Below are 27,635 nucleotides of genomic sequence, written 5' to 3' on the forward strand. Positions count from 1 at the left end.
GACGTAAAACTCAAAAATTTCATTTCATTTTCTTGATATGGTAAAGGTCCTGCGTATAAGACTATATTTATGTATCAAACAAATTAATCCTAAAGTTTTCGAACTAATGGATGTGAAAACTGGTAAACTTTTGGGTTTACGCAATATTGATGAACTAAAGTTATGGCGTCCTTCAAAATATACTAAAAGTAAATGAATGCAGTTAGTTAAGACATTGCTGAAGTCGTATCCAATTTTAACATGAATGACATTTAATCTTTAAATTAATTTTTAATATGATAATTTCTTTATTTGTGATGTTGATTATCTTGTTTTGTTCTAAACATTGTCGATATTTTGTTTGTAATTTGAATGTTGTTTGAATATATAATGTACTTGATTCTGTCTCGTTCCAAAAGAACAGTTATATGAATGTCATAATAATATCTTTTTCAAAACCTTCTTAGTTATGCCCGAGAAAATAATATAGATTTTGTTAATCTCTACCATAACAAGTATTAATAGCCCCGGAAAGGACTTAAAATTAAATAACTTTTATACCGTATTTTGAATGTACCTTCTTTTTGCGTCGATGAATTGTATGAATATTTAAAATAGAATTAATTATGAGAATTAGAATAAATAAGAAAATGATATTAAAGGAATATAATATATAATTATATGAAATGTAATTTTTATATATACGAGGGTCATTCAAAAACTTATGTAATCAATATGTAATATCTAACGGTCCAGGATTCTTTTATTTTATTTTATTGTAAACAAAAAAAGTCCTATTGTTCGGGCGACATTATATAACGATATTGTGTATTTTTAACATCTTTAGTTGTATTTATGGGCAATATGTGTTAGTAAAATATGCACAAGCTAGCTAAAAGAAGAAGAAAAAAATATAAAAAGAACTAGAATTAATTTACTTTCTGATATTATGATTGATGTTCTGTTAACATAGCAGTCTGACGATATATGTTATTGGTCGTCATAGCAACAAGAGATGTAAGATATAACAAAGAATCCATCTCGTATAATCTATACGTATGTTATTTAAAGGGTGTAAATGTTTCTTTCATTACGTATTATAATAAAAGGTAATATCAAGATGTTTATGTGGATTTTGATAAGATAGTAGAATAGATGTTAGACATACTCGAACTGTGGGCTATAGTGTAACGTTATATAAAAAATAGACAAAAATTGCGTTACATTCTTTCTTTGAATTTTTACGTTATTTCTGTTATTTTTAACTAACTAACAACTCAATAACTCGCACGAGTGCTTCGTTCGATGTCAAAGTAGGTAAGTCGTGAACTTAATCAAATCCACGTTTTTGGTATTCAAGGTTTTTTTCTTTTTCAGCTTTTGAATTGCCATACTCAGAATTTGAAGAGAATAATTATATATCTAATCCTGTTAAAAAGCAAACCTTCGCTGAAATCCGGGACATTTAAGCGTCTCGACAAATATTTTTGGGACGTCGGGATGCAGATCTCGATTCCGTGACGGTCCCGAATTTTTCGGGACGAATGGCAATCCTAGTTGTGTGTCGAAATGTATTGTCGTTTACTCAGGAGGGTTTTTATTCGAAATACGTTCTGCGTGTTGTTTGTCGTAATGTTTCATTATCACAATTTAAATGTGTCGTGTGACAAGAGAATAGTGTAAGGCTTACTTGAATCCGAATTTAGAATTTGGAGACACCCTTACTTGAGTTTTTGCATTTTGCGTCGTTATGCAATACTGAGACTACGAAGGATGGGATTTACTATTAACGTGAACTCCGAACCACGACCAGGGCTTGAATCTGGCGCAGTTAGTGGGTGCACAGACCATCAGGTAATGTCACTCCTAATAGTTCTTTCTTCACCCACTATCTCGGCTCCAACAGAGTTAATTAAAACAGAGCCACACCACAACCCTTATTTAATCGATTTAAAGGGCCGCGGTGGCTCGGTGTTAAAGCGCTCACATCTGGTGCATTGGGTCCTTGGTTCGATCGCATCTCGCGCCAAGTGAGCTTTGTGGTAGACAAACACCGTGTGGGGTTTGTCTGGGTTCCCCGTTTCCTCCCACTCTTCATTCCACCGTTTCCTTCATTTCTTATCATCACCGTCTCATTTAACTTAGCCGGCATAAGCGTGAGACGTAAAACTTAGATTTCATTTCATTTTAATCGATTTAACCATTTTGTATGAATTGTCTGCTTTTATGTATTTATTTAATGTTTGAAAATATTAATAATAATTATGTATTATCTTTGTATTGTTTTCTTTATTTTGGTTTTGTGTTATAACCGAAGTTCGTTATTGTTTTATGTTACTGGAATCTGGCACAGTTAGTGGATGCACAGATCATCGTGTAATGTCTCCACCACATTATCTCGGCTCCAGGAGAGTTGGATAAAACGGCCACACCACTGTCCTTGCCACAACCCTTACTTATCGATTTTTTTTTATTTGTCTGCTTTTATGTATTTGTTTAATGTTTGAAAATATTGATAATAGTTTTGTATTATTTTTGTGTTGTTTTCTTTATTTTGGTTTTGTGTAATAACCGAAGTTCATTATTGTTTTATGTTGTTACTATTTCAACATTACTATTTCAGGTGTTTGGCATGGCATTTTCGTGCTCTCTCTTCAAGCTTATAGAATGAAAAGATGAGAATTGAGAGTATTTATATCACAGTCTTTCTTAGTTAGGAGTATCAGCTTATGAGATACTTCAAAATTCGCAGCTGCGTTAACTAAATTGAAGAGCGCTCTTCACAAAAGATTCATAAAATGGATCGAGAAACCATCGTTGTACATATTTCGTTAGACATTTAGAAATTCCTATCTGCGATTTTTTTTTCAGTAACGTAGGTTGTGACAATTTTAAAATTTTGATTTGCATTATTTTTGTATTATTTATTTTTATTTATAATTTTGTTGTACTGCTTTCAATTACGTAGGTTGTGTCATTTTTTTAAATAATTGATTTGATTGGCATATTTTTGTAGTATTTATTTTCAAATGATTTTAATATTTTATATATGTATTTGTTTTACTGTTTTTGGAATAGAAATTATTATTTTATTTGTTTTATCAGTTTTTGGAGTAGAAAATTTTATATTATTTATTTTACTGTTTTTGGAATAGAAAGTTCTATTTTATTTTGTATAAATCAGTGTTTTTTATTTTTTTTTTTTTTTTATTTCCTTCATTTCCAAGTTTTTGTTTGTTTGTTTGGGAATTAACATCTCTATCAGCAGCAAAGCTACATCTACATCAGAGACGTGTAATGCGTAATACACCCGATAACGGCGTAACGGTATAAAAAATTGACAATTTCCTGTTGTTCTTATATGTTTCTACCTTTCTGTACGAACTTGGATTAATTTTGAGATGACCTTTCCTTAAATTTGAACAGCCTGTACCGCATCTACAAAATGAACGAATGCTAAACAGGGACAGAATGTTGATTAATACCGTAAATCTCACAGGTAACGCGAACCTCAGTAGTAGTCATTGACTCCAGAAGCACACACCAGCGCGCCAGCCAAAAGCACTGTGCGCTCTCGTATTTGGACTCACGGAATGGCACTTTGTTATTGTTCAGCTGAGCGGAACATCAAGAAAATAGAAACGATCCCTATCAAAACAAGAAGCAGCTAGCATTGTATCAGTATGCGTCTTACATACATACACACACATATTTTCAGGAATGCGACTGTGGGGTAATTACTTCATTCATACGGTTATTTCGTTGTCCTTATAGTGTACAATCTCGAACAAAACACAAGTAGTACGTACTTCATGGTAATAATATGGAACACCTGCTACAGCGATTGTACATTCCGAAAATCGTTATTTGTATGATGATATATTATCTTTACCCAACTTTATATGATAGCGTGTTATTTTTAAATTTGAATAATACAGTATTATGTAAATATAGTAATAGAAAATTTAGACTGCAGTTGCCTCGTACCTAGAAGACTAAAGAATTTATTAGTACCTTAAATGTCTCATAAAACGTACAGAAATGCTTAAAAATGAAAACATAGAGATTTTCCCCGAATCTCCCTCCAATCGGAGTACCTATTGTTATAAGATATATGGTAATTAAATTGAAAACAAGATTTATTATGTTTTAATTTAGTGTACGTTTCTTTTTATTGAAAAAAATTCCAACGCTAGCCGCCCGTCCACTTTGTGCTTTGCTGCAGTTTGATTGTAGAAGAAATAACTCCCTTTACTGGTGTGTATAGGTGTTTTCTGTGTGTTGAACGAATAAAATACCTTGTAACTTGCGGGTGGAACAGTGCTTATTCGGAAAGTATGGCAATGACTTCAGAAAAGACAGGACCATTGTCAATGACATTGATTAATAAGTGCAAGTGTCCTATAGAAAGTATCATGAACTAATCTTTCGACATTGTTCGTTTGCGGAAGAAGAAAAGTGGAGTAATTCACTGAAACAGACCAGCACCACATTTAAGCAACTTAAGGGGACAGACTACTAAAAATGATCAAAAGCTAACCATTTTTCTTTTGCCTGTTTTTCGTAAGTGAAAAGAGATAATGAGATGTAACTTACGACAGTAATAGATAATGTTATTCTGCACTCGAAAATACGAATCGGAAGAATTTTCAATGTTGGCATCCACAGAAATTACAGTGTGGCCAGAATATGAATTACCCAAAAAATCTAGATTAAGGCAGCTACTAGAAAAATGAACCCAACGGTAATTGATGACTTATCATGTTGTCTTGGTTCCTTGTTAACTGCTGTTTAAATACTATTTGTATTTATTTTGTAATAACCAGTACAAATTAATGCAAATATTATTTGTGTTGAAAATGATATGCGAAGTCTTTCTGCGTCAATAAAGTGAGAAATGTTATGCGAAACGTTTTACAATTCTTTTATTATCGTACTGCATGTTATTAGAAACACAGTGACAAAAATAAATATATTCACAAGTAATACAGACACAGTAATCCAAACAAGAATATTACATATGAATTTTAATATACATTTAAATAAGAAAATACGTCTACAACTAAACAACAACAAATACATAGCAGTGTATACTTGCGTCAATGGATTACGAGATGAATATTGTATACATGGAGAAATTAAATTGGTAGGCTGAACGTGGAACATCAAATTCATAGTCTTGAAGTATCAAGGAACACCTAACCTAAGAAATTTACAAATCTGGAAACCTATTTGTAAGGAGCTCGTTATTACAGAAGAAATAAGGTACTCAGCAGCTAATACGAACGTAACCAAGCAAGGTAAAGCTCTCATGTTCTGAAAATGAGAATTATATGTAATATCTCCGGCCCACACGAATTAAGCAACTCGCACCCGTCACAGTAGCCTGCGAGAATACATGCAGAGATGTCTGTCTAATATAATGTTACCCCAACACCCCATACCTAGGTAATAATGATCTCGTTCCACAAAATTGGCAGATTCATAACGTGTCTGTTTTCTCCGCCAGATACACATATCGTGAATTACTCACTCTCTTACAGTCATCAATAAAGACTACCCCACTCCATTGTTCGTGGTTCCATCTATGGCAACTAGACACCACAGGAAAAATGTTGATATGGGTCTTCTTTGGTACTACTGACGGTATGGTAGTGTGAATAGAACTTGAGCGAGTTGCCTTGCAAAATGGGACACCTCGTATAACAATTTATTTGTCGGGAGACGTGGTTCTCAGAGACTGCTTCAAGGGCTTGAGCTAGTATAGATACAATACTGGTTTGACGTTGGGTATTTAATGGGAGATAGGGTCGTTGGACGTTGGGTTGAAGTACGGGGACAACCTGCCCTATATAGATTTGATTTTTTCTGCCTTGCAAAATGGGACACCTCGTATAACAATTTATTTGTCGGGAGACGTGGTTCTCAGAGGCTGCTTCAAGGGCTTGAGCTAGTATAGATACAATACTGGTTTGACGTTGGGTATTTAATGGGAGATAGGGTCGTTGGACGTTGGGTTGAAGTACGGGGACAACCTGCCCTATATAGATTTGATTTTTTCTGCAATCTTGTACACGGTCGCAAAATTATACTAAAAGCCACATTCAACTCCGCACCCACAGCTCGTTGACGTTTGTAGTCTTCTAATGATATCCTTGCGTAATATCCTCCAAGTGCCTTTTTTGTACTGCCTTCTAATGCTTTCTAGGCATTTATTGTATACGTACTCAATGAAACATACAGGGACCGCGGTGGTTCATTCACTTCGTTACAAATTTAGTCATTTGTGTGAAACGTATTTTCTGGCATACACAAGATTACATTTTGTGTCGTAACGTCTCCGAATTTCGAAAGTGAAAGAAAATTCCTTAACTTCTAGACATTACTGTATCGAGTACATTAATATATGCTAAACATTTAAGTTCCATGTTAATAAAAATATCGGAAAGGGAGAACCATAAAAGCAGATCTATTTCTCTCTGAATCACTTGCGGAAAATCGTAATATACGTGATCATGTACATATTAATGAATACAAAATTATGTATATTAACTGGTGGAGAATAGCTGTAATTGACCACCATATGCACTTGATAGTTTATTGTTCTGAAAACAAAGTGACTCAGTGGGTTTCACTTATCCTGCATTTTGAGATACAAAAACCGAACTTTCATTTTGGCAGCTACATCACCACGGACAAGATCGTTTTCCGACCTTTTTGTTTTTATTTTTTTTTCGCGTTATTTGAAAGTTCTAGTGATGACTTCATGAATGACATTTCATGTCAGTGTCCAAGAAATGTTCTTTTTCGTATACATCTTATAGTTTTGATTAAATTAATAATAATAATAATAATAATAATAATGATAGAACTCAGTCAGTATCTGAAACAACCTGTCTCTGTAATCGCAGTTCGACAAAAGCTTAATAAACTTATACTCGCGCTTAGGTTGCGATTTCAAAACCTCTGATCACTACCATCAATATTGTAGCGAGAAAAAATATGTCCAATAATATAAAACAGAGAGAGCCAGTGATTGGAAGAGATGGTCTAATGAGTTATCTGTCGTCTTGTTTCCACCAACCAGTTGTTGGGTTTATGTATGACACATACTCGAAAAGGTGTATGCTTCAGACTGCCTGCTTTCTACTGTTAAGTATAGCGTCGGCTCTATGCTGGTGTTGGACGCAATATCATGGTATTCCTTTACTCTTATTAGTTTTAACAGATGAGTAGTGATTAAGTGGAGATTTTAAGTGACGAAGTGCACTCCACTTCTATGGTACAGATGTTGTTCAGTAATGATTCAGTTTTCCAGGTTGACAATGTGTTAATATACAGTCATATGAACTTCAACACTTGACCTCGCCTGCTCAGTTCCTTGAAATTCACATTATAAAAAGTATGGTCAGTGCTAGAACTGCGACTTCTGTATAAACTTCCTCCTCCATAATCGCTGATCGCTACAATGCATTAAAAAGTTCACTATTTCTCTGGGAACAATTCATAAGGAGTTGTCCTTTAATTTCGTGATGGAAATAAAAGGATCTAGGTGACTTGACAATCTTTATTGTACTTACAAATACTGTTCAAACTGTCTCCCACTGTGTTCAGTGCGCATGGTTCATCTCTTCAGCACTGATTTGCGAATACCATGACATAACCGAAGATCGTCATCCAGTCTCTCGAATGATTGTTCTATTAGCGATATCAATTGATTCAAATCCTGCGCTTGCCCGGAAAACACCTCATCTTTGACAATACCCTACATGGAAAAGTCCAATGTTGTGAGGCCAATCTGTTGTACTACGACGACCAATACATCCAACGAAATGTTAATCCAAGAAATCCTTTACAAATACCACCAAAGTGAGGCGGTACTCCATCGTGTTACCATATGAATTGAATGTTTTCGTAACGAGGGTTATTTTCAAGTTCTGAAATGATAATTTCCTGCAACATCTGAAAATACGTGTTACTTGTAACAGCTCCTTAAGTAATAATAATAATAGCCGCCATCACACCACCAGTCCACATGCCACTTTAAACAATGACACCAGAGACATTGAACTCATAATTTCGTCTGGATTGGTATCACTCCAATAAACGCAATTGTGTCTGTTTACTTGACCATTCATCTCGAGTGACACCACCTCTGTCTACATAATTCGTTTCCAGAAGTCTCTCAGCTTCGTTCCGAATGAGAAACCACTCATAGAACTCAACTCGTCGGCTCGGATCAAATTCGTGCAACGCGTGCAGAAGCTTTAGCCGGTAAAGTCTCACCTTAAAATCCTTTAGCATGTTCCTTAAAGAGGTACGTATTATTCCCATGTCATGTGCGTGCCTTCTAGTAGACTTTTGGGTTAGATACAAACTCTGAGTAACAAGTTGAGCGTTTCCTTCATTTCGTACGTTTCGCAGTAGATCATACACAAAACCTGTAGCTTCACATTATTGGTCCAGGTTTCTCATGACTTGACGTGATGATGGATCTACAGCTGGAAATCTACCGTCACCATATTTGTGTTTCCACGAAGCATATAGCACGAGAACACATTGTTCCTCTGTTAATTTGCGATTTATCAGCGCTTGTACTACTTGGCCCAACTTCACTCATTAAACAACTCTTAAACAAAACCGCACGAAACCATGGTTAGGGGTTCCAGCCACACTGAGAGAGATAATAGTACCAGCTCTAGTACCAAAATTTAAAAAAAAAGCGCGGATACTTCGCTTCGCTTACTTATTTTCTTTCCTCCTCGGGAGAAAACGACTTTGTGCCCATAGCTCGCTTATTTCCTTTCTTTCCTTACTTGCTTCTGTGAAAGTAACTTTGTGTCCACCCTGTATATAATTTCACTAATGATGCATTCTTACGAATATTCTTCGTTTTCTTCTTTTCTTTCTTAAAAGTACAATAAATTGAGTTAGATACCCTGTGCATAATTAATACCACATGAATGGTGCCACTTCGTTAGATACTTGTGGCTGGTGTGCGTTTTTACATTTAGGAGTAGTTTCTGCATGTCAAATGCAGTAACACATCTTTAAGTTAGGCATTCAAAATATAACTAAAAATCAGTCGTCTAGCAAAATGATTCCAAGTGGATGTGTAAATCCCACATAAAATCGTGGTACTAAACTAGGTCAATCTGGTTCTTTTCTCCACTCTTTCTTCGGAAGAATTTTATACTGTGCCTCTGTTTTAAAGCTTATGTTTCAAATGTAAAGAGGTAGCAAGTAATGCTCATGACTTTTATCAAATTGAAGTGATATGGGTGGCGTAGTGTTAGATCACTTTTAAGTACGTTTCCAGATATCAGTTTATATTTTTAAGGAAATGAAGGAAAAGTACAAACGGGAAAATTACATTTTATTTCTTTGTGGTTATGCATCTAAAATTTGTGCAAACGAATTTCAATTATTGCTTGATAGGATTCCCTTGATTACAATGCTTGGTATGCTTCATCAGTGTGATGAAATTCCTATGTACTATTATAGCATTGTATTTACGTTATGCATTATTTGTAAGTCTATGTAGAAACGTTAAGGATTCATTATTCATTAATTCTTCTTTTTACTAGTTTCAATGAGCATTAGATACCTATCTATATGAACTATTTTAATCAGAATAATCGATACTGTACTTATCCAAATAGTTACTTTTTTTTCTTTCTTTTGTTGCTGTTTCTTCTGAAAAATAGCAACGAAAGATTTTTCATGAATCATTGAATAGGTTATTTCTGTAATGGCCTCTCGTTATTACACTAACACGTACATACACATATTCAAGCAACTTAAGCAAACTGTTTACATGGTGAGTCACACATGGAGCAATCGATTACAACTTTCGTGGAACTTGTACGTAGGAAGGATTTCATAAGTGGAAGCCGCTTTTTCTTTATTATTTGTTTTTCTGTGCGCAATCAATTGTTTACATATAAGAGGAACATTTGCGATATGGGCAACAATATTAGGCTGTTCCACTTGATTTTATTAAGTGACAGACTATGAATTGCAACTAAAGTTCAAAGTGTGAAACTGTTATTGTTGCATATTAATCGATGTTATTCATTACGTATCAGGTTTCAAGTCATAAAATTTTCCTGCAGTGACCTTAGAATATGAATCGGTAACTACAATTCTAAGATTCAAAGCGTGAAATTGTGTATATATCAATATTTTACAATAATTACCTATCAGGTTTCAAGCCCATAATTTGGAATTAGAGGCAAAGGTCAATCAATCAGACTCCAAAGATAACTTCTCACCAGTGACCTTAGACTATGTCCTGTACTCATCCATATATGATATGATATAATAAAGTCTCTGATCTTAGATAAGGCCAAGATCCCCCAAATTTAAATTTTGGCAATGTTTTATCCATGCAAGAAATCAACGCGACCATCCAAGTTTACAAAAATATATCCCTAAGTCCTAAAGAATAATTACAAATTTTTAACAATTCCTAATTTAGAAATCACAAAACTACCAAATTTGAATTGCATGGCATTTTTTCTTCATTTTATACATAGAAGAAAACAACACAGACCATCCAAATTTACAGAATACTTTAGTTCTAGAGACCATTTATGAATGTTTAGTTTTGACAATTTCCAAAATTTAAAGGTGGACCAATGTACACCTAAAATTTCAGAGGTGTATCATGACACCCATGCCCTGTTCAATTTGGATTCGAGTTTAGCTTCACATTCAGCAGCGATGCTATATGAGATGTGGAATTACAACTTAGCGTGGGATTCGAACCACATAAGCTCCCGCTGGGATTCGAACCCTGGTCTCCCATGCAAAAGGCACGTATGCTATCCACATAGCAACGAGGAACCTCTTGCCCTATTCAAGAGAATAAACCAGTGTACTCATTCATATGATCATAAGGTGCGTTGCAAAATGATACGAACGATACCAGATATCGTCATATTATGTGATCGGAGAGGAAACGGAAAATATAAGTGAGGGTGAATGAAACAGTGTTGTATTTATGTTACACGAACACAGGTACTATAGAAATATACACGTATAGAGGACAGGGAGAAACAAAAATGAAAAATCAGCCAAGAAAAGTGTTGCAAAATGATACGAACGATGACATGTTTAGTGTAATAACATGTAGCTAGGTCTCTGCTAGGAACATAGAGGGCGCTAGACGAGAAGGCAAAATGTATAGCAGACGAGTGATAGAAGTGTAGGCTAGTTTACTACGGCGAGTACATCTGCGTGAGGTGACGAGTAAGAGAAGCATAATGGGCCCTGGCAAAGTATTATTTGAGTGCGAAAATTGCCAAATAATGGCATATAAAGAAGAAGGTGTATCTGTTAATGAAATTGCACGTCGAATTGGGCAATGTGCTTGTGTCCTGAACAATTTTCTTAAACTTGGGATGCGGTATGAAGTAAGGAAATCATCAGGAAGGCCGCGTTAATTCACGCCACAACAGCAAAGACAGGTTGTTCGAAAGCTAAGTTGTGCTGGAATATCCCTTACACAGCACAAGACCCTAAAATTCGTGTACATAAGTCTACCCTATCAAGACCTGTGAAACGCTGTAATCATATCTCTGATATAAGAAGCGTAAGCGTCAGCCACAACTCACCGCGCAGCACAAGGAGCGACGGGTGATCTGGACCAAAATACATGTGTCCTGGAAGCAGAACGCGTCGTGTCATCTTCAGTGACGAAAAGAAATTGAATGGTCCTGATGGCTGATGATACTATTTACACGATCTGCGGAAGTAGGAGCAGATGTACTCCAAGCGATAGCAAGGACAGTCGGTAATTATGTGTGGGGGGAGGGCTTCGGTTGTTATGGTACAATAAATCACGAATTTCTTACACCCCATATGACATCAACCACGTAGTAAACAGTACTTGCAGACAATTTATTGTCATTTACCTTGCGAATTGCTGGTCCTGAGTGGATCTTCCAACAGGATAATGCTACTGTCCACGTTGTTGGAACTACCAAAGATTGCTTTCGGGAGAAAGACGTGATTGTACTTGATTGGCCTTTCAATTTCCCAGACAGAAAAACAGATGGGAAATCTTTAGGAAATGTTGTGTCGCTCAGTGATTGCCATCGGTACCCAGTACAACAATGTTCGTGAGTTGCAGGATGCCATCATCGCTGCATGGAATCAAATTGATGTGACTCTGCTGCAAACGCTGGTAAACATCATGTTTAATCGAGTGTTCAAGCTGGTCTTAGGCAGTGGCTCATTTATTGTCTGTTAGAACTAGCTTTTGTATTGCGTTCATATCATTTTGCAACAGTCATTATCATGTTGTTTTGATTGTTTTTTGTTTTCAATTTGGTTAGCCGTGGAAATGAATGAACTATCCATGGTCTGTAAACATATCCTCCTTATACATCTCCACATATCACGTATTCCATCCGTGACGTGCACTTACTAAAGTTATGCCACATATTTGGATCGTTCGTATCATTTTGCAACATACCTTATCTTGCAATAAAGTCTCATGTTACTGGAACTTGGGGCACTACATTCAAAATTTCGCTTCATGCTAATTCGAAGTTCACTAATTCAAAGTACTATAAAGTGATACTTTCATATAGTTTTGACTTTTTTTTATCATAGTGCTGAACCAACCAAATTTACAGGTATATATTTGCGTCTAGAGAACATTTACCAATTTTTACGTTTTTGACTATTGCAAATTTAAGTTGGGCCAACACACACCCCTCAAAATATAAGAGGGGGCATCCAGGAACCCTGTCTTATATAAGAGAATTGACCCAACTATATAACCATGTGATGTAATAAAGGCTCATCAAAAAAGATAAATTAGGTCAGTAACCGACCTTGTGGTAAGTACATGGCAATACGAATATTTTGGCAATATTCTACCCATAGAAGAGGGGAAGTAGAATTATCCAAATTTATTTTTGACTATTCTCAAATTTAAGGAGTGGGCAACACACCCCTTCCAAATTTTGAGATCAATGTATCCTTGTCCTGTGAAGGAGACTAGACTCCCATATAACGTGATAAAGACTAATTAAAGATGATGTATTAGTTCAATTACCGTGAGCACATAGCTATGAATATTTGGGTATTTTTTTTATCCATACAGATGGATAAGTAAGACTACTAAAATTTACATAGGTTTTTTTTTTTTTTTTTTTTTTTTTTTTTTTTTTTTTTTTACATTTCCAAAATTTAAGGAGTGGTCTTATGTATCTCTCCCGAAATTTAAGAGGATGTGTGAATGTACCTATGTTCTATGAAAGCGAATAGAACCCTGTACTCGACTATATAATGTGATAAACCTTCATCAAAGAGGATAAATATATCTATTATTTGTGAAATATAAACAAAATCGCCAGAGTCGTTTTTGAGAAAATCGTCTAAAAAAGAACATCCTCAAGAATAAACTCTACTTGTAGATTTTTTCAGAAGAAATGAATTATATAATATTGTCATATTATTAATGAAATATTTATTGGTGAAATATAAAGAAAATCACGTTAGTCGTTTTTGAGAAAATCGTCCGAAAAAATTCACTTCCAAGAATAAACTACCCCTTCTCAATTTTTTCAGGACAAGTTATAGTATAATATTGTCAGGTTATTAATGAAATACAAGGAGTGTACAATAAATTTTGCACAGATAGTTATAATATTGTTATTAATTGTAATATGATTATGACATTTTAGGTGAACTTACTTTGATCCTTTGGTTACGAGACCATATTACTCAATGTAGCCTCAATCTACTGTAACGCATCTTGTCCAACGTTCTTTCCATGCCTTGAATGCGCTTTGGTAAAATTCAAATGGTTGACTTCTACACCATTGTTTCACACAAGAAATGATGGCTTTGACGCTGTCGATTTTTTTTTTTTTTTCCTCTCAGGTGGGCCTTCAGACGACCAAACAGGAAGAAACCCGAAAAGAGCGAAGTCTGAACTATAGGGAGACTGAGGGACGACATCCCATTTTCATGATTTTTTTTACTGCATAATCGTGGCTATGTGAGGCTTGGCATTATCATGATGTAGTTTTATGTCCTTGTCTTCCAGCTCTGGTCTCTTGAGCACGTCATACCTTATCCAGTGACAAACAATAACGCTCCTTGTTAATTGTGGAGCTATATGCCAAGAAGTCTATGGAAATGACACCGCACTGATCCCAGAAAAAGTCCATAATTTCTTTGCCTAATCTGGAAGATCTGGGTTTATTTAAAACCGCTGCAACCAACGTTGGATATTGACGCAGTCCAATGTGTGATCCTCATAAGCCAGAAACAACTTCCTATGAATGTATGTGGCTGATTCATCGCCGGTTTTGAACAGGAATTCCATTAGTGAACGTTGTCGGATCCTGATGACTACTTCAGTATCCCTTGTGCTTTTACCTGTGAACAATAGGAAACAACAATTATTATCATTTTGAAGCAAAGGATAAAAGTATGTTCACCTAAAATTTCATCATCATATTGTAACTAATAAAGATATGAACAAAATCACTTGAGTCCTTTTGAAAATCGAACGAAAAAAGTACTCATTCCAAGAATAAAGTTTCTCTTGTCGATTTTCCCCAAAGAAACACATTTGACGTAACACATTATGGAATTGTTTTTGAAAAAATGATTTATGAAATATCAACATATTTGTTATCGTTTTTGAGAAAGTCGCAAAGTTTAATTTTCATCGTTAAGTAACCTACCCTTATTTTTAAGGTTAGGAAGAAAATTCAAAAAGTTCCTCTGGAGAATCATACAAAAAAACTTAAATTTAAAATTTGGTTGATATATGCTGACGGGTATGGCCTCTAGGCGAGTGTACATCAGGACGTACAGGTTTATAGATGTCGAAAAATCAATTTTCTGTATCTATGGGCCATGAATCATGTTACATTGAATTCTCGAATTGGATTTCTTTCACGATCATCATATAGTTTCTTCTCTCCTTTCGTTCCACGATTTTTTTTAAGCCTTACAAACTATAGACTTATGGATGGCCATGGCAATATATCAAGAATTGTATCATAATTTTTGCATATTGAGTACACACTACTAATGAGATTCGTGTTGTTATTCAGTTTCCATTCAACTATCTTTTGACCCTATAGTGTAGGGGTAACCAACCTTTTTAAGTTTGGAAACTACTTTTCTTTTCCGAAATCACTGGTGGTCTACGTATCTATTCAATAGCCCGCTCTAGAGAACAATCGGTACAGACATTATAAGTCACCGCGGGCTACCTCCCATAACCCAAGATGGCGTGGTCAGTGAAAACTTGACCCAGTTACCCACCACTCAACAAAACCCATCAACAACAACTCTGCCTCATGATCCACGTCCTCCTCTTGTAATAAAACAAGGCTGTCACCGATCGAGTTTGAATTTCTAGGTCAATCGCCCAAGCACCGCTTTGTTACAATACCGGTGGATCTGACCTTTATAATATAAAATGGTAAAGTGTTTGTCATGATACGTATTACGATGAATTTCAATTTAATTATCATATATAATTATTTCCTTGTTGAATTACAGATACTTTGCAGTGGAAAGTAGAATGAAATTTGAAACGTACAAATCGAGGTAAAGTAGGCCAACGTAAAAATAAATAAATAAATTCGACTGTCTCTCGAAAGCCAAATTCTAAGTCCTACTGCTATTATTACAATTTCAAATATAAATATCCAAAAGTCCCTCAAGTTCTTTTTTTCATTTACAAGGTACAATCGCGAAGTGTCCCCTCGGGATTCGTGTAAAATTGATTCAAACGCAAAGTTCTCCGCACCCCAATGTGTATTGTACTAATTCTACCAGCCCATACGGGTAATACGCACATTTATGGGCCTTCATATATCCGGAATTCAATCATACACTACTATAACGTTCGGACTAAATTGCTTTTAGTTTCTTTAGATGTAACTGGACATGAATTTGGGCATATGCAAAACAAATTGGATTAAGTACTGCTTCTCTGACACTTGTTACACACCCCGGTCGCCATCTTGCATCCGCCATATTGGATTCCACTTTGTTTTTCAAATGGGAACAGGTGTATGTGATACATCATATTTATGTACAATTTTCTTGGAAATTCATTGGTGTGGTCAGAGTTATAGTAGCTTGTACTATTTGGAAGGTATTACATGTTAAATCCCTCCAGGCATTTAGCAAATAGACATTGCAAAGTAATATCAGTTACGCTTACGTTTTTGATGTTGACAAATGAAAACAATTTCTAACCGAAAAAATACTGTAGGTATAACAAACTCTTTACAACACTGGTGTCATAATCTTATTACATTTCTTTGAGTGAATGTTATTACTCCCATGTTATACTATAACAAGGAAGTATTGTATTAGGTTCAAAATGCCTAATGTAAATCCAGATAAGACCAGATTTGGGTGAAGACCGACGATTTCCGTATCGACGTCTGTGTGTCTGTATGTATGTACGGTCAGAGAATATTTCGTCAACGATAAATCATGTAAAATATTACATATACACACGGGGCCCTGCACAACTTTCTATTTGGTTTAATATTCGTGAAGTCCCTGACATTTAACATGCAATACCACCAAACGGTACAAGCTACGGTAAAATTCTCTATACGAATGAATTTCCGAGAGAATTTTACGTGAATTTGATGTATCACTTGCACCTATTCTCATTTGAAAAAACAAAAGTTGAATCCAATATGGCGGCCGGGGTGGCTAGCATGTGTCAGAGAAGCAGTACTTGATCCAATTTGTTTTGCATATGCCCACATTCATGTCCTGTTACATCTAAAGAAACTAAAAGCAATTTTGTGTCCTGAATTCCGGATATATGATGGCCATAAATATGCAAATTACAGGAATGGGCCACTAAAATTAGTACAATACACATTAAGGTGCAGAGAACTTTGCATTTTAATCAATTTTACACGAATCCCGAGGAGACACTTCGCGAATGTACCTTGTTAGATATACTCATCTCAGATAAGTAAATAGAAACACGAAAAAAGCAAGGAAATGGAGGCCTTGAAAGTAAAATGTAAACAAATTCATTAGTGTTCAGAAGATGCTGAATACAATGCACTGAGCAAAGTATATCGGTGGGTCACAGTTAGTCACATCCTGTTGATCCACTGACTCACTCCATCTCTCCTCGTAACTTGTCGGTCTACCTACCAGTAGACGCGGTCCATGTATTGGCCAACCCTTCTGTCTAATGTGTCAAACGATTAAAATAAACAAAAACAATGAAAAGCAATCCAATTATCGATGCTTTAACTTGATTTAAATCATATAAACTCCAGGAATAGAGAAGTTTAAAAATAACAAAGTAGCTCCCTGAATGTAGTAGCTCGGATTGAAAATACGATATGAAAGCGCACTAACTCTAAGCCTTCTCTATATTTTAGTGTATGGAGCGCGTGGACCATGACATACAGAGTCCCAGGTTTGATTTCCAGTGGGAAAACATTGTAATTTTAACGCATTACGGTAGTTCGGACCCCACTTTAAACGTAAGTTCTCATCTCATATAGCCTTGGAGTTGAAAAAGTACACTGAATTTCGACAGACACAAATTACTAACTACACTGACTTTTTTTTTTTTTTTTTTTTAGCTTAATGTCTCTTGGATATTCCCTTTAGGCCAGTAGCGTAGCCAGGATGTGTGTTTGGGGGGGGGACAAGTGCTGTTATAGGTACATATAGAGAAATTAGAAACAAGAAAATATATAAACATAAAAAGATATACAAAATTTACAAAACATCAAGGTACCGAAGTACATTGTCGGATCGCTTTGGGGGGGGGGCCTCTGGGCCTTCCCCTTACCTACGCCACTGCTTTAGGCTAAAGGAGATAAATGTTTAATGAAAATGAAATTAAATTTGTACTTTCCTACTGGGAATCGAACCAGGACCACGTGTACCAGGGCACGCGCGAGTCACTATACCAGGGGGAGGCCCCTGCACTTGTTGAATGAATTGTTAACGGCGTACTTAAGCTGTGCCTTTACTTGAAGTGCGCAGAGACACTCAATGTGTGATTGATTAGGAGGTTTCAATTCCCATACACACAAAATGTGATTTGAAGCATTCTTCCGTGAGGTAAATGACCTTTTTTATTATTGTTGTTGTTTGGTTCTGCGCGTCCTTCTGGTCATTTAATTACATCACTTGCCAGAGAGAGGAAAGGTGGGAGGGAAGTAATCAATTCTGAAGTTTCTTAATGGGAAAACAAGTGCCAGTGTTGGGGCGGAAGGGCAAGATGATTATCAGTTCAATTCCCTTCAACCCTTCAACTTAGCATTATCTATTGTTCAAGGGTGAATATGCGTGACGAGGCTTTCCTTTCTTCGTCGTTATTAACTGAAGATGTCTTGCTACAAATAAAGTTATCCCCGCTATAGTCAGCAAAATGCAATTATTAATACCAGTAGCGTCTGCAGTTGTTTTCAAACGAGGAAGGGTGTTCAAGCTCCCTAGTTTATATTGTTTCACGGTTTTGTTATATATCTGTTAATATGGTAACGGTTTATCATAATATCTTGTTCAAGAGGACCTAAAATTAGTGTTGTACGATATATCGACATATTCAAACATCGATATCGATGTTTTCTGATCGATATATTTTTCGATACTGCTATGTTTCGATATTTTCCATCTAATACAGTATATAAAATGGAAGTGATCTTGTGTAGGATCGCATCATACGAAACCGCTTAAATGTTGGTTTCATTAGGGTTTAGCGTCCTTTCAGTATCGAGACTATATCAGACATGGATCTACACTTAACATGGGATCTGAACCGCATCAACTCACGCCGAAAATCTGAAAAGTTTGAATGTACTTTGGAATATAATTATCACCTATCTGGAATTATGTTATTATGTTGCTTTTATTAAAATGTGTATCTTCAGGGAATAATAATAATAATAATAATAATAATAATAATAATAATAATAATAATAATTATTATTATTATTATTATTATTATTATTATTATTATTATTATTATTATTATTATTATTATTATTATTATTAAGTATTCTGCCTTTAGGCAGGTCCTGGGACTAATGAAGTTTTTCTTTCTAATTTTAAATTTAGGCCTGGAAATGTTTCTTCCACGTTTTTCGATCTTCAGCTTCTTCTTTTAATTCCCAATATTTTCTTCTGTTTCCCAAACCATCGATCAGTTGTGTTCTTGCTATTCCTCGTTTTCCTTCCATCTTTTCTTCTATGGCGGTATGAAGAAGACAATTTCTTTGCAAGATGTGTCCAATCCAATTGGTCTTCCTACGTAAGATGCTGGCTAGAAGTGTCCTTTTCCTCTCTATCCGCTTTAAAATATCTTCGTTTGTTGCTCGCTCTGTCCATTTTATCTTCTCCATTTTCCTCCAACACCACATTTTGAAGCTGTCTAAATATTTCTTTTTTTAACTTCCGTAATGTCAAAGTCTCTGAATCATAAAGTCCAATAATACTCCATATATAGAAGTGGACTTGACCATCTTCTTCCTAAGTCCAATAGTGAGTCTGCTTGTTAAGAGTGATCTTTTCTTGTTGAATGCTTGTTTGGCTATGGCGCAATTCTTGAGCTGATTTCTTTGGTGCAGTAAGCGTCTCTTGTCCAAATACTTCCCAGATACTTGAAATTATCGACCTCTTCAAGTATATTCAGGAAAATATAAGGGATTCAAAATATAATATATGCGAAAATAGAGGATGTCACGAGCCTCGCGCGATGAAATTCATCATTGTAAATAACTGAAAACGTATTCCTACGTTTCTAAAAATTCCTGCTTCAGGGACGGAGGCGGAGTGGGCCATTTTCTATATTTTTGCGCCACATTAAAAGCGACATTGACTGTTGTTTGTGATCACGTCACTGGAAAAAGGCTTATCAGTAATGTCCGGATTTGTATGTAATTACATATTTTTTCCTTCATATGTAGGTTTGTTAAATTCTTAAATGTTTGTAATTCACACCTGTAGGGTACTTCAACTCAAGTTTCATATTACATATTTTTACATATTTTGACCAATATTACATATTTCTATGGTTTCTACATATTTTTACATAAAGCTGTCTTAAAATTTTGCGTTTACTGAAATTTTAATTTAAAATTTAAAAAAAAATAAACTCTCCAACTGTGCCAGGCTTGCATCTAGATTCAATTTTGTCATGTCCATCTTTTCGTTTATTTACCGAAAGAGAAATATCTCTCTCTTTTTTTGTCAAACCATGTTTCGCAGAATTTTCGCCGATAATAAAAGAAATATAAGAAGAAATAAGTAAAAATCCTCTCTCCGGGGTACATTAGCAGCGCCCTTTATTCTCAACTCTGGAGGAAGACAGATCACGTGCCTGACAGGCGACTGGCCAGGAAATTCCTAAAATGCCTGTTTGATTATTATCGGAGGTCGGACGGGAAAAAAGATGAAAGCAAATCCTGCAATTCAAGTTAAAACTGTATGCTAGTGTGCTTCCAGAAATTTACTGCAAGAATTCGTTCCAAGAAGCTGGCGACAATGGCAATATTATAGCAGGTGATCTAAGCTTTCAAAGGACTTCGCTTGTTCAACTGAATGACAGGAGGACAGTACTCTAGTATTGCAGTTGCAAAACGCACGTGTTCTGTATTGACCGTCGGTTAGAAATGGCTCCGGTTGCCTCAACTTTATCCGCGAAATTGCGGTCGTGGATAACTATCGATGCTGCGTTTACTACGGACGGTAAGGTGGTGTTGTGCTAAGTGTGTGATAAAAAAAAAAAAAAAAATGGATGTTCAATGAAATCTCCGTTAGAACAACATGTACGAAGTGCACTCCATGCAAGAAATAAAAATTTACGAACTTCAAAAAAGCAAGTACTCTTAACACAAATGCATCAAGATACTTCAGTGAGTGTTTTTCAGACTTGTGCCAAGCAATGATATCAGCAAACATTTCTTGGAACAAAGTTCAAATGCCAAAATACCGTTTTTTTTTTTTTTGTTTTTTTTTTAAGTACTGCGGACGTCGAATTCCTGACGAATCCACTCTTCGAAAGTGTTATCTCGAAGTTTGTTATACGGAAGCTATAGATACCATTAGGGCAGAAATAAGTAGTTCATATATTTGGATTTCTGTGGACGAAACAACAGACGTTTTGGGACGTTATATATTAAATTTAGTGATTGGAAAGTTAAGTGAAGATGCTCCATCTAAATCCTATCTTATTGCGAGTAAATTGCTGGAACGCACGAATCATTCCACGATTGCTTGCTCTGTAAACGATGGTCTTAAAGTGTTGTGGCCGGAAGGAGTACAGGAAGAGAGGTCCTTGTTTTCTATACAGATAGTGCAGCGTATATGTTAAAAGGGGCTAGAGCACTTACAGCTTTTTACCCTCACTTAATTCATTTCACCTGTATGGCCCATGCTCTTCGTGTTGCTGAAGAGGTGAGAGACAACTTTTGCTTAGTAAACCAACTAGTTCCACGAAAAAAAAAAATGTTTTTTAAGGCGCCACAACATGTTCAAGTTTACAGAGATCAACTGCCAAACGTGCCACTTCCTCCGGAGCCTGTGCTAACGCGATGGGGCACTAGGATACAGGCAGTATATTTTTACAATGAACATTTTCAAAAAATTAAGCCTGTTGTTTATCTATTTCCATCCGAGTCTGCTCTGTCAGTTGGCATTGCTCAGAAACTGTTTAATGACTCAAACGTGTGATATCGCATACATAGACAGCAATTTTGGTTGGCTACCTACAAGCATTAAAAAGCTAGAGACTGTTGGGCGGCCTCTTCCGGAATCCATGGAAATCATAGAGGATGCAAAGAGTCTGCTGCAAGATGTGTGTGGAGATGTAGGAGAAAAGTTCGAAAGGAACTAAATGCAGTGCTGAAAAGAAATCCGGGTTATTGGCAGTGTGTGAGATTCTCAGTGGTGAAACAAGAACCCCACCCCTGAAGATATTTCCCCCAGCTACATCCCCCTGTTGAAATACGCTCCTGTTACCTTATGTGATGTGGAGAGATCATTCTCTGCATACAATAATATTTTATCCGATCGCCGACAAAATTTTACTTCTGATCATTTGGAAATGTACCTTGTAACCCATTGTGCAACAACACACAGTTGAACTGCAGGCACATTTTTTGTAAGTACTTTATTTCAAATTAAAAATGTTCATTAGTGAAAATATTCTTCAATCTTAGTTCAGCTGGTATTGTTTAAAAGATATAGGACAGTTTTTCCGTGCATGAAATAAATATATATAAAACAATACATTTCGTCTTAAGTTGCTTTTAGTATTTAAATTTGTATATTGTGTATAATTCATTTCAAGAATGGGCCGTGGTGACGGATGCGCATTTAATTTAGTGATGTTTGTTTCTGGATTTGAAACAGGACCACACCACACCACATGAGATTTCTGACGTACAAATGCCGTATGCATTGCTTTTCTCAGGGTTTTCCTGAGCCGATTCACATCTTCATTCGCATCTGATTTTTATTATCCTGTGTAGGTTACCAAAGGACCAACCTTTAAAGCTGTACCAATTATTTTTTTTTCTGAACACAATTGTTAACGAGCTATGACCTTCTAAATATAAAATTAAGACGTCTTCCCCCGAAACGAAAATGACCAATGTCAATATCGAATACATAGTTTTCGGGGTCGCTGTGATGAACAGTGGCACTTTCGATGCCGTTTAAATCCAAATTCAGCCACGCAACATGGGGGAGGAGGAAAGTGGAGAAATATAAAAATGATCGATATCAGAGAGCGCTTTAGTAATAGTAAAAATAACCGATTACCTGGACATAGACCCTATTACTAATTTTTCTTAATATAACCCAACGAAGGGGGTAATTCATGCCTCCACGTCACCCGAATTGGCGTATGGCGTCAGTCAATAAGCTCGCAGTGCGCTGTTACCATATCTTCAATGACAATTAGATTCTTCGCGGTGGCGCGTTTTTTTTTAAGTGTTGAATAAGAGCGTTTTGTGTAGAAATATTTTTTTTTTTCAAATATATTAAGCAGTAATTGTTCATTATGGTCTTGATTATTATAGTAAAAAACAGTGAATGTAAACTTCTATGAATAAGTATTAAAATACAGAAGAATATATGTTCCTGTCGGTATTTTCTAAATATTGAAATAACATTCAAGAGCAGAGAGCGTGAGTGTACGTTCATGCATTTGATATTGCAACTATTACTTTTACTAGCTAAGAACCGATACTGGGATGTAATATTTCTTTTCTATTATATGTATAATAATCTCTTTATATAGTTCTTTCTCTTCTTATGTTTCATTACGAATTCCTAAATAAATTTCCGCCAAACCATTCCATCTCCACTTACAATTTGGATATTTTACTTTATGCCAATAATGATTTGAAATTTATTCGATATTACAATATCCATATAACAGTTTAAAACTAATAACGAATAGTATCCTAATAAAGAATATTATGATAAACTGATCAAATACGGATAAACATATAAAGAATAATATCCAGATAACAAATTGTTCGAATGGCAAATAGTCCTTATGCGAATTAGGTTACTGGTACTGGAGGAGGGATAAAATAAGGCCCACCAAAAGAGGTTTGAAGCTGCAATAATGAGACAATGGCTCCCTCTCCCCTTTATAATTATTTGACATTAATAAACAGAAAAAATATTAAATCAACAAATTTACGAATACTAACTTCAGTTAACTATGAATTGCCTGAAATACCGGCACCTAATTTCCCCAGGAACATGTTTGAGTATAGGATTGAAGTTTGACAATATACTAGAATTTTTTATCACTAAATATGGTTTGGGGGGAGTGAAACAAGAGGGGATCAAAATGTGATTAAAGAGGGAAATTCCCTCTATCTTCGCCAGAAATCACACTCTGAGAATGTTTGATTATCAATATACAACATGTCTCCATTCACAGAACAGTATCTTTATATATTGCGGACTGAGAATGTTAGGGAAGTATAAGTAAATCATTACACTCCCATATTTTAGATTTTGTAAGTACTAAATAGTTACATTTAAAATTTTAATATTTTATTTTCTTCAGCATAATTTTTTAAAATTAAAAGTGTAAAATTCAAGGATGTTATAAAATAGAGGATCTGCCCATACAACAAAATCGTGAAGCCATACGTTACAGCTTCGCCACACCTACTCTGCCCACTGCGCGCCACTAACAAGGGAACCTTCCGAAAATAATAGTTGCAGTGAAAGAGGTGGCTTATGCCAATTGAAAGAGCTGTAACAGAGATGAACATTCTCAAAAAATTAGCTGCCCATAGCAATAGGTTCAAGAAATATAAGGGGTGGAAGTTCGGGAAACAGCAAGGTTGGACAAGGGGGAAAAGTGCAAATTCCGCAAAAAAAGGGGGGGATACGGCAAAATACAATGCTGACAGGTGATGTATAAAAAGAGACTTGCCACAATAGGGAACAAATAAAGGCCACCAGTGGGGTTAACAGTGTTGCCAACTGCAATGAAAAGTACATGATTTGCAAAGAGCACTGTATGAAGTGAGTGCAATATTCAGTGTCATGTAGAACATAAGATATGACGTGTATAATCAGTGGTACAATCTAACAAACGAAAATAGAAAAAACAGAAGTACGAAAAATACGGAAAAGACGAAGTTGACCATAATGCGCCACATTTGATCACAAGCTGTGCATATTAGAATGAACAAAACAAGAAAGCACCAACTATGCAGGAAACCGACGTACCTAGAGTAGAAAAGAAAAACGAGTTCCAAAGTTGGCAGCACTGGCCATGAAAATCCAGACAATTCTAATATAGTTAGGCCACTCGCTTCACAAAAGGAAATCCGGCAAGAGGCATTACCCTTCGCATCATTTGTACATGCTCGTCCACATTGTATGTCCAATTGTTTGATGAGACAATGGTCCAAACAGAAGATACATTTGCAGTGAGCACAGCGGAATACTGCCAATCCGTCACACATGGTACAATGATCGCCTATGAATGTCTCTAAACAGTACTGTAGAGGTGTCGGAACCTTTGGTGGTCTTTCTATCACATATCCACACCTGTAGAAAGCAAACATAATGAAAGGCTTGATCTGGTGTGTGTTGCTGTCTCCAGTACTATCACCGCCTATATGATATATCCAGAGTGTCCCACCTAACTCTGCGACTGAAATAGTTTCAAAGCGAAAAAAATGTGACACATCCAGTTGTGCAGGAATGTACCCATGTCAGCGGGCGACAAACTTCTGTGAGATGCAAGTGCCCCCAAGTCCCTCATCATAGGGCCCCAGGGGCCAACTTCAAAATTTCAAATAGCACCATCGGTCGAGGTATATTCTTTCGATAAATCATGGAATATGCAACAACGAATATCAGAAATATTTACTATATGGGATTTCAAAATGGCCGCCAAAAATATCTGCTCGGTGACAAGAACAACGTGCATTTTTGGCGGCCATTTTGAAACCCGTGCTTCATATGGCAAATGTTTCTTATAGGCGGTGTTGTATCTATCCAGAGAAATATCATCCGCCCCCTGCTCCCATTTGAAATGTTGCGGTTGACCTCTTGAGCCTTATGATGGGGACCCTGGGGGGACTTGCTTCTTACAAAGTTTTCTTGGCCCTCGATATGAGTACATTCCTGTGCAATTGGATTTGCAACATCTCTTTTCGCTTCACAGCAATTTGAGATCATAATGTTCGATGCCATGACACAATATGTATTTGTGGCGGCCATTTTGAAAAACATGCTTCATATAGCAAATGTTTCCTATATGTGTTGTTGCACATTCCATAATCTATCGAGAGAGGTACCACTCGGTCCCTGTTGCCATTTGAAAGTTTGAAGTTGGCTCCTGGGGCCCTGAGATGGGGATCCTGGGGTCACTTGCTTCTCACAGACTTTTATCACCCCCTGACACTGGTACATTTCTGCACAACTGGATCCGTCACATTTTTGTTCGTTTCTCAAATCTTTCAGGTCACAAAATTTGGTGGGACACCCTGTATATTCCCAATACGACCCAACCATAACATAATGTTTACTTCTATTATCGGTTGTTGGCTCAACCCAACCATTTCGTGTTCCCCGACTTGACATTCCCTCAATCACTCTAGCATTGATGCATTCCGAGTGATGCCTGTTGCCGGAATTTTCTTTTTTTGTGAAGCGAGTGGCCTAACTATATTAGAATTGTCTGCATGTTCATGGCCAGTGTTGCCAACTTTGGAACTCGTTTTTCTTTTCGACTCTAGGTACGTCGGTTTCCTGCATAGTCGGTGCTTCTTGGTTTGTTCATTCTAATATGCACAGCTCGTGATCAAATGTGGCGCATTATGGTCAACTTCGTCTTTTCCGTATTTTTCGTACTTCTATTTTTTTCTATTTTCGTTTGTTAGATTGTACCACTGATTATACACGTCATATCTTATGTTCTACATAACACTGAATATTGCACTCACTTCATATAGAGCTTTTTGCAAAACATGTACTTTTTATTGCAATTGGCAACACTGTTAACCCTACTGGTAGCCTTCATTTGTTTCCTATTGTGGCAAGTCTCTTTCTATACATCATTTGTCAGCATTGTATTTTGCCGTGCCCCTTTTTTTTTTTTTTTTTTTTTTGCGGAATTTGCACTTTTCCCTCTTGTCCAACCTTGCTGTTTCCCGAACTTCCACCCCTTATATTTCTTGAACCTATTGCTATGGGCAGCTAATTTTTTGGGAATGCTCATCTCTGTTACAGCTCTTTCAATTGGCATAGACCACATCTTTCACTGCAACTATCATTTTTGGAAGGTTCCCTTGTAAGATCGCAATGTTTCGAGGCAACAATTATGTGGAAGCGAGAGTAACCAATCAGACGTGCCGGTTTAGACGATGCTCGGTTGTTTTTTGACTTCATTGAGTTCATATGATGAAGATACGTATGGGCAGATCCTCTATTTTATAACATCCTTGGTAAAATTCAATGGATTCGTCGACAAAAACTCTTAATTTTTTATCTTTCATTCTAGTTAGTATATGTATTTTCGTCTTATTCAAAGAAATTAAGTTTCTACTTTCACGTCCCAAAGCATGCTCTTTAGCCTGAAATAGACATGATTAGCGAAAACGAAATGTGGTGAAAATAATTGGTGAAATGAAAATCTGGAAGAGAACGGGAAACCTCAAGAAATCCCACGGACACAATGTACAACACAAACTCACTTGGCTGGGGAACAAATCAGAGACCCCTCGCACTACAGATGAACACTGTACGATTGAGTCACCATACTCTCTTGTCTTATTTCGAATTCCATGATTATAACAAGTCACACTATGATCTATTATATTCTGAAATGTACAGTTACTATTGTAAACAAACTTATGATAATCCACTTCGTTGAAAGTTGTGGCGAGGCTAACTTCAGGGAAGTTTACTCTTTTTTTTTCTTTTTTTATCATGTAGGGGGTGGTGTCCTTACAAAGTCAAGTCTATGAGGTTGTTGACCTCAAAGAAGAAAAGGAATCAACAGAAAAATATACATATCTGTAACAATAATATTCCTCACGCATATTGTAGCATTTACTTCCGGGATAAAATCAATACTATTTTTTTTTTCTCCAAAGGTGTGAATGTGTGTGGCGTGTATAAACAGA

The 27,635-nt window shown here is 36.1% G+C and overlaps 1 protein-coding gene across 3 annotated transcripts in view; it reads left to right on the plus strand.

Annotated features, from left to right (window-relative positions):
* The window catches only part of LOC145680694 (uncharacterized), a 357,368-nt gene that overhangs the window by 280,987 nt on the left and 48,746 nt on the right, over positions 1-27,635 (plus strand). The window contains exon 9 of one of the 3 annotated variants that reach the window (XM_081751598.1): positions 4,176-4,879. The exons of 1 other annotated variant lie outside the window; for it this stretch is intronic. In XM_081751598.1, coding sequence (XP_081607724.1) covers positions 4,176-4,403 — 228 coding nt within the window. In that variant the 3' untranslated portion in view covers positions 4,404-4,879. Of the gene's footprint in view, positions 1-2,602; positions 3,149-4,175; positions 4,880-27,635 lie in introns of those variants that run through there. One more of the 3 variants, XM_081751600.1, reaches the window with a different exon arrangement.

This window comes from Thermobia domestica, chromosome 3 (genome assembly GCF_964235325.1).
Source record: "Thermobia domestica chromosome 3, izTheDome1.hap1.1, whole genome shotgun sequence".
Classification (NCBI taxonomy): domain Eukaryota; kingdom Metazoa; phylum Arthropoda; class Insecta; order Zygentoma; family Lepismatidae; genus Thermobia; species Thermobia domestica.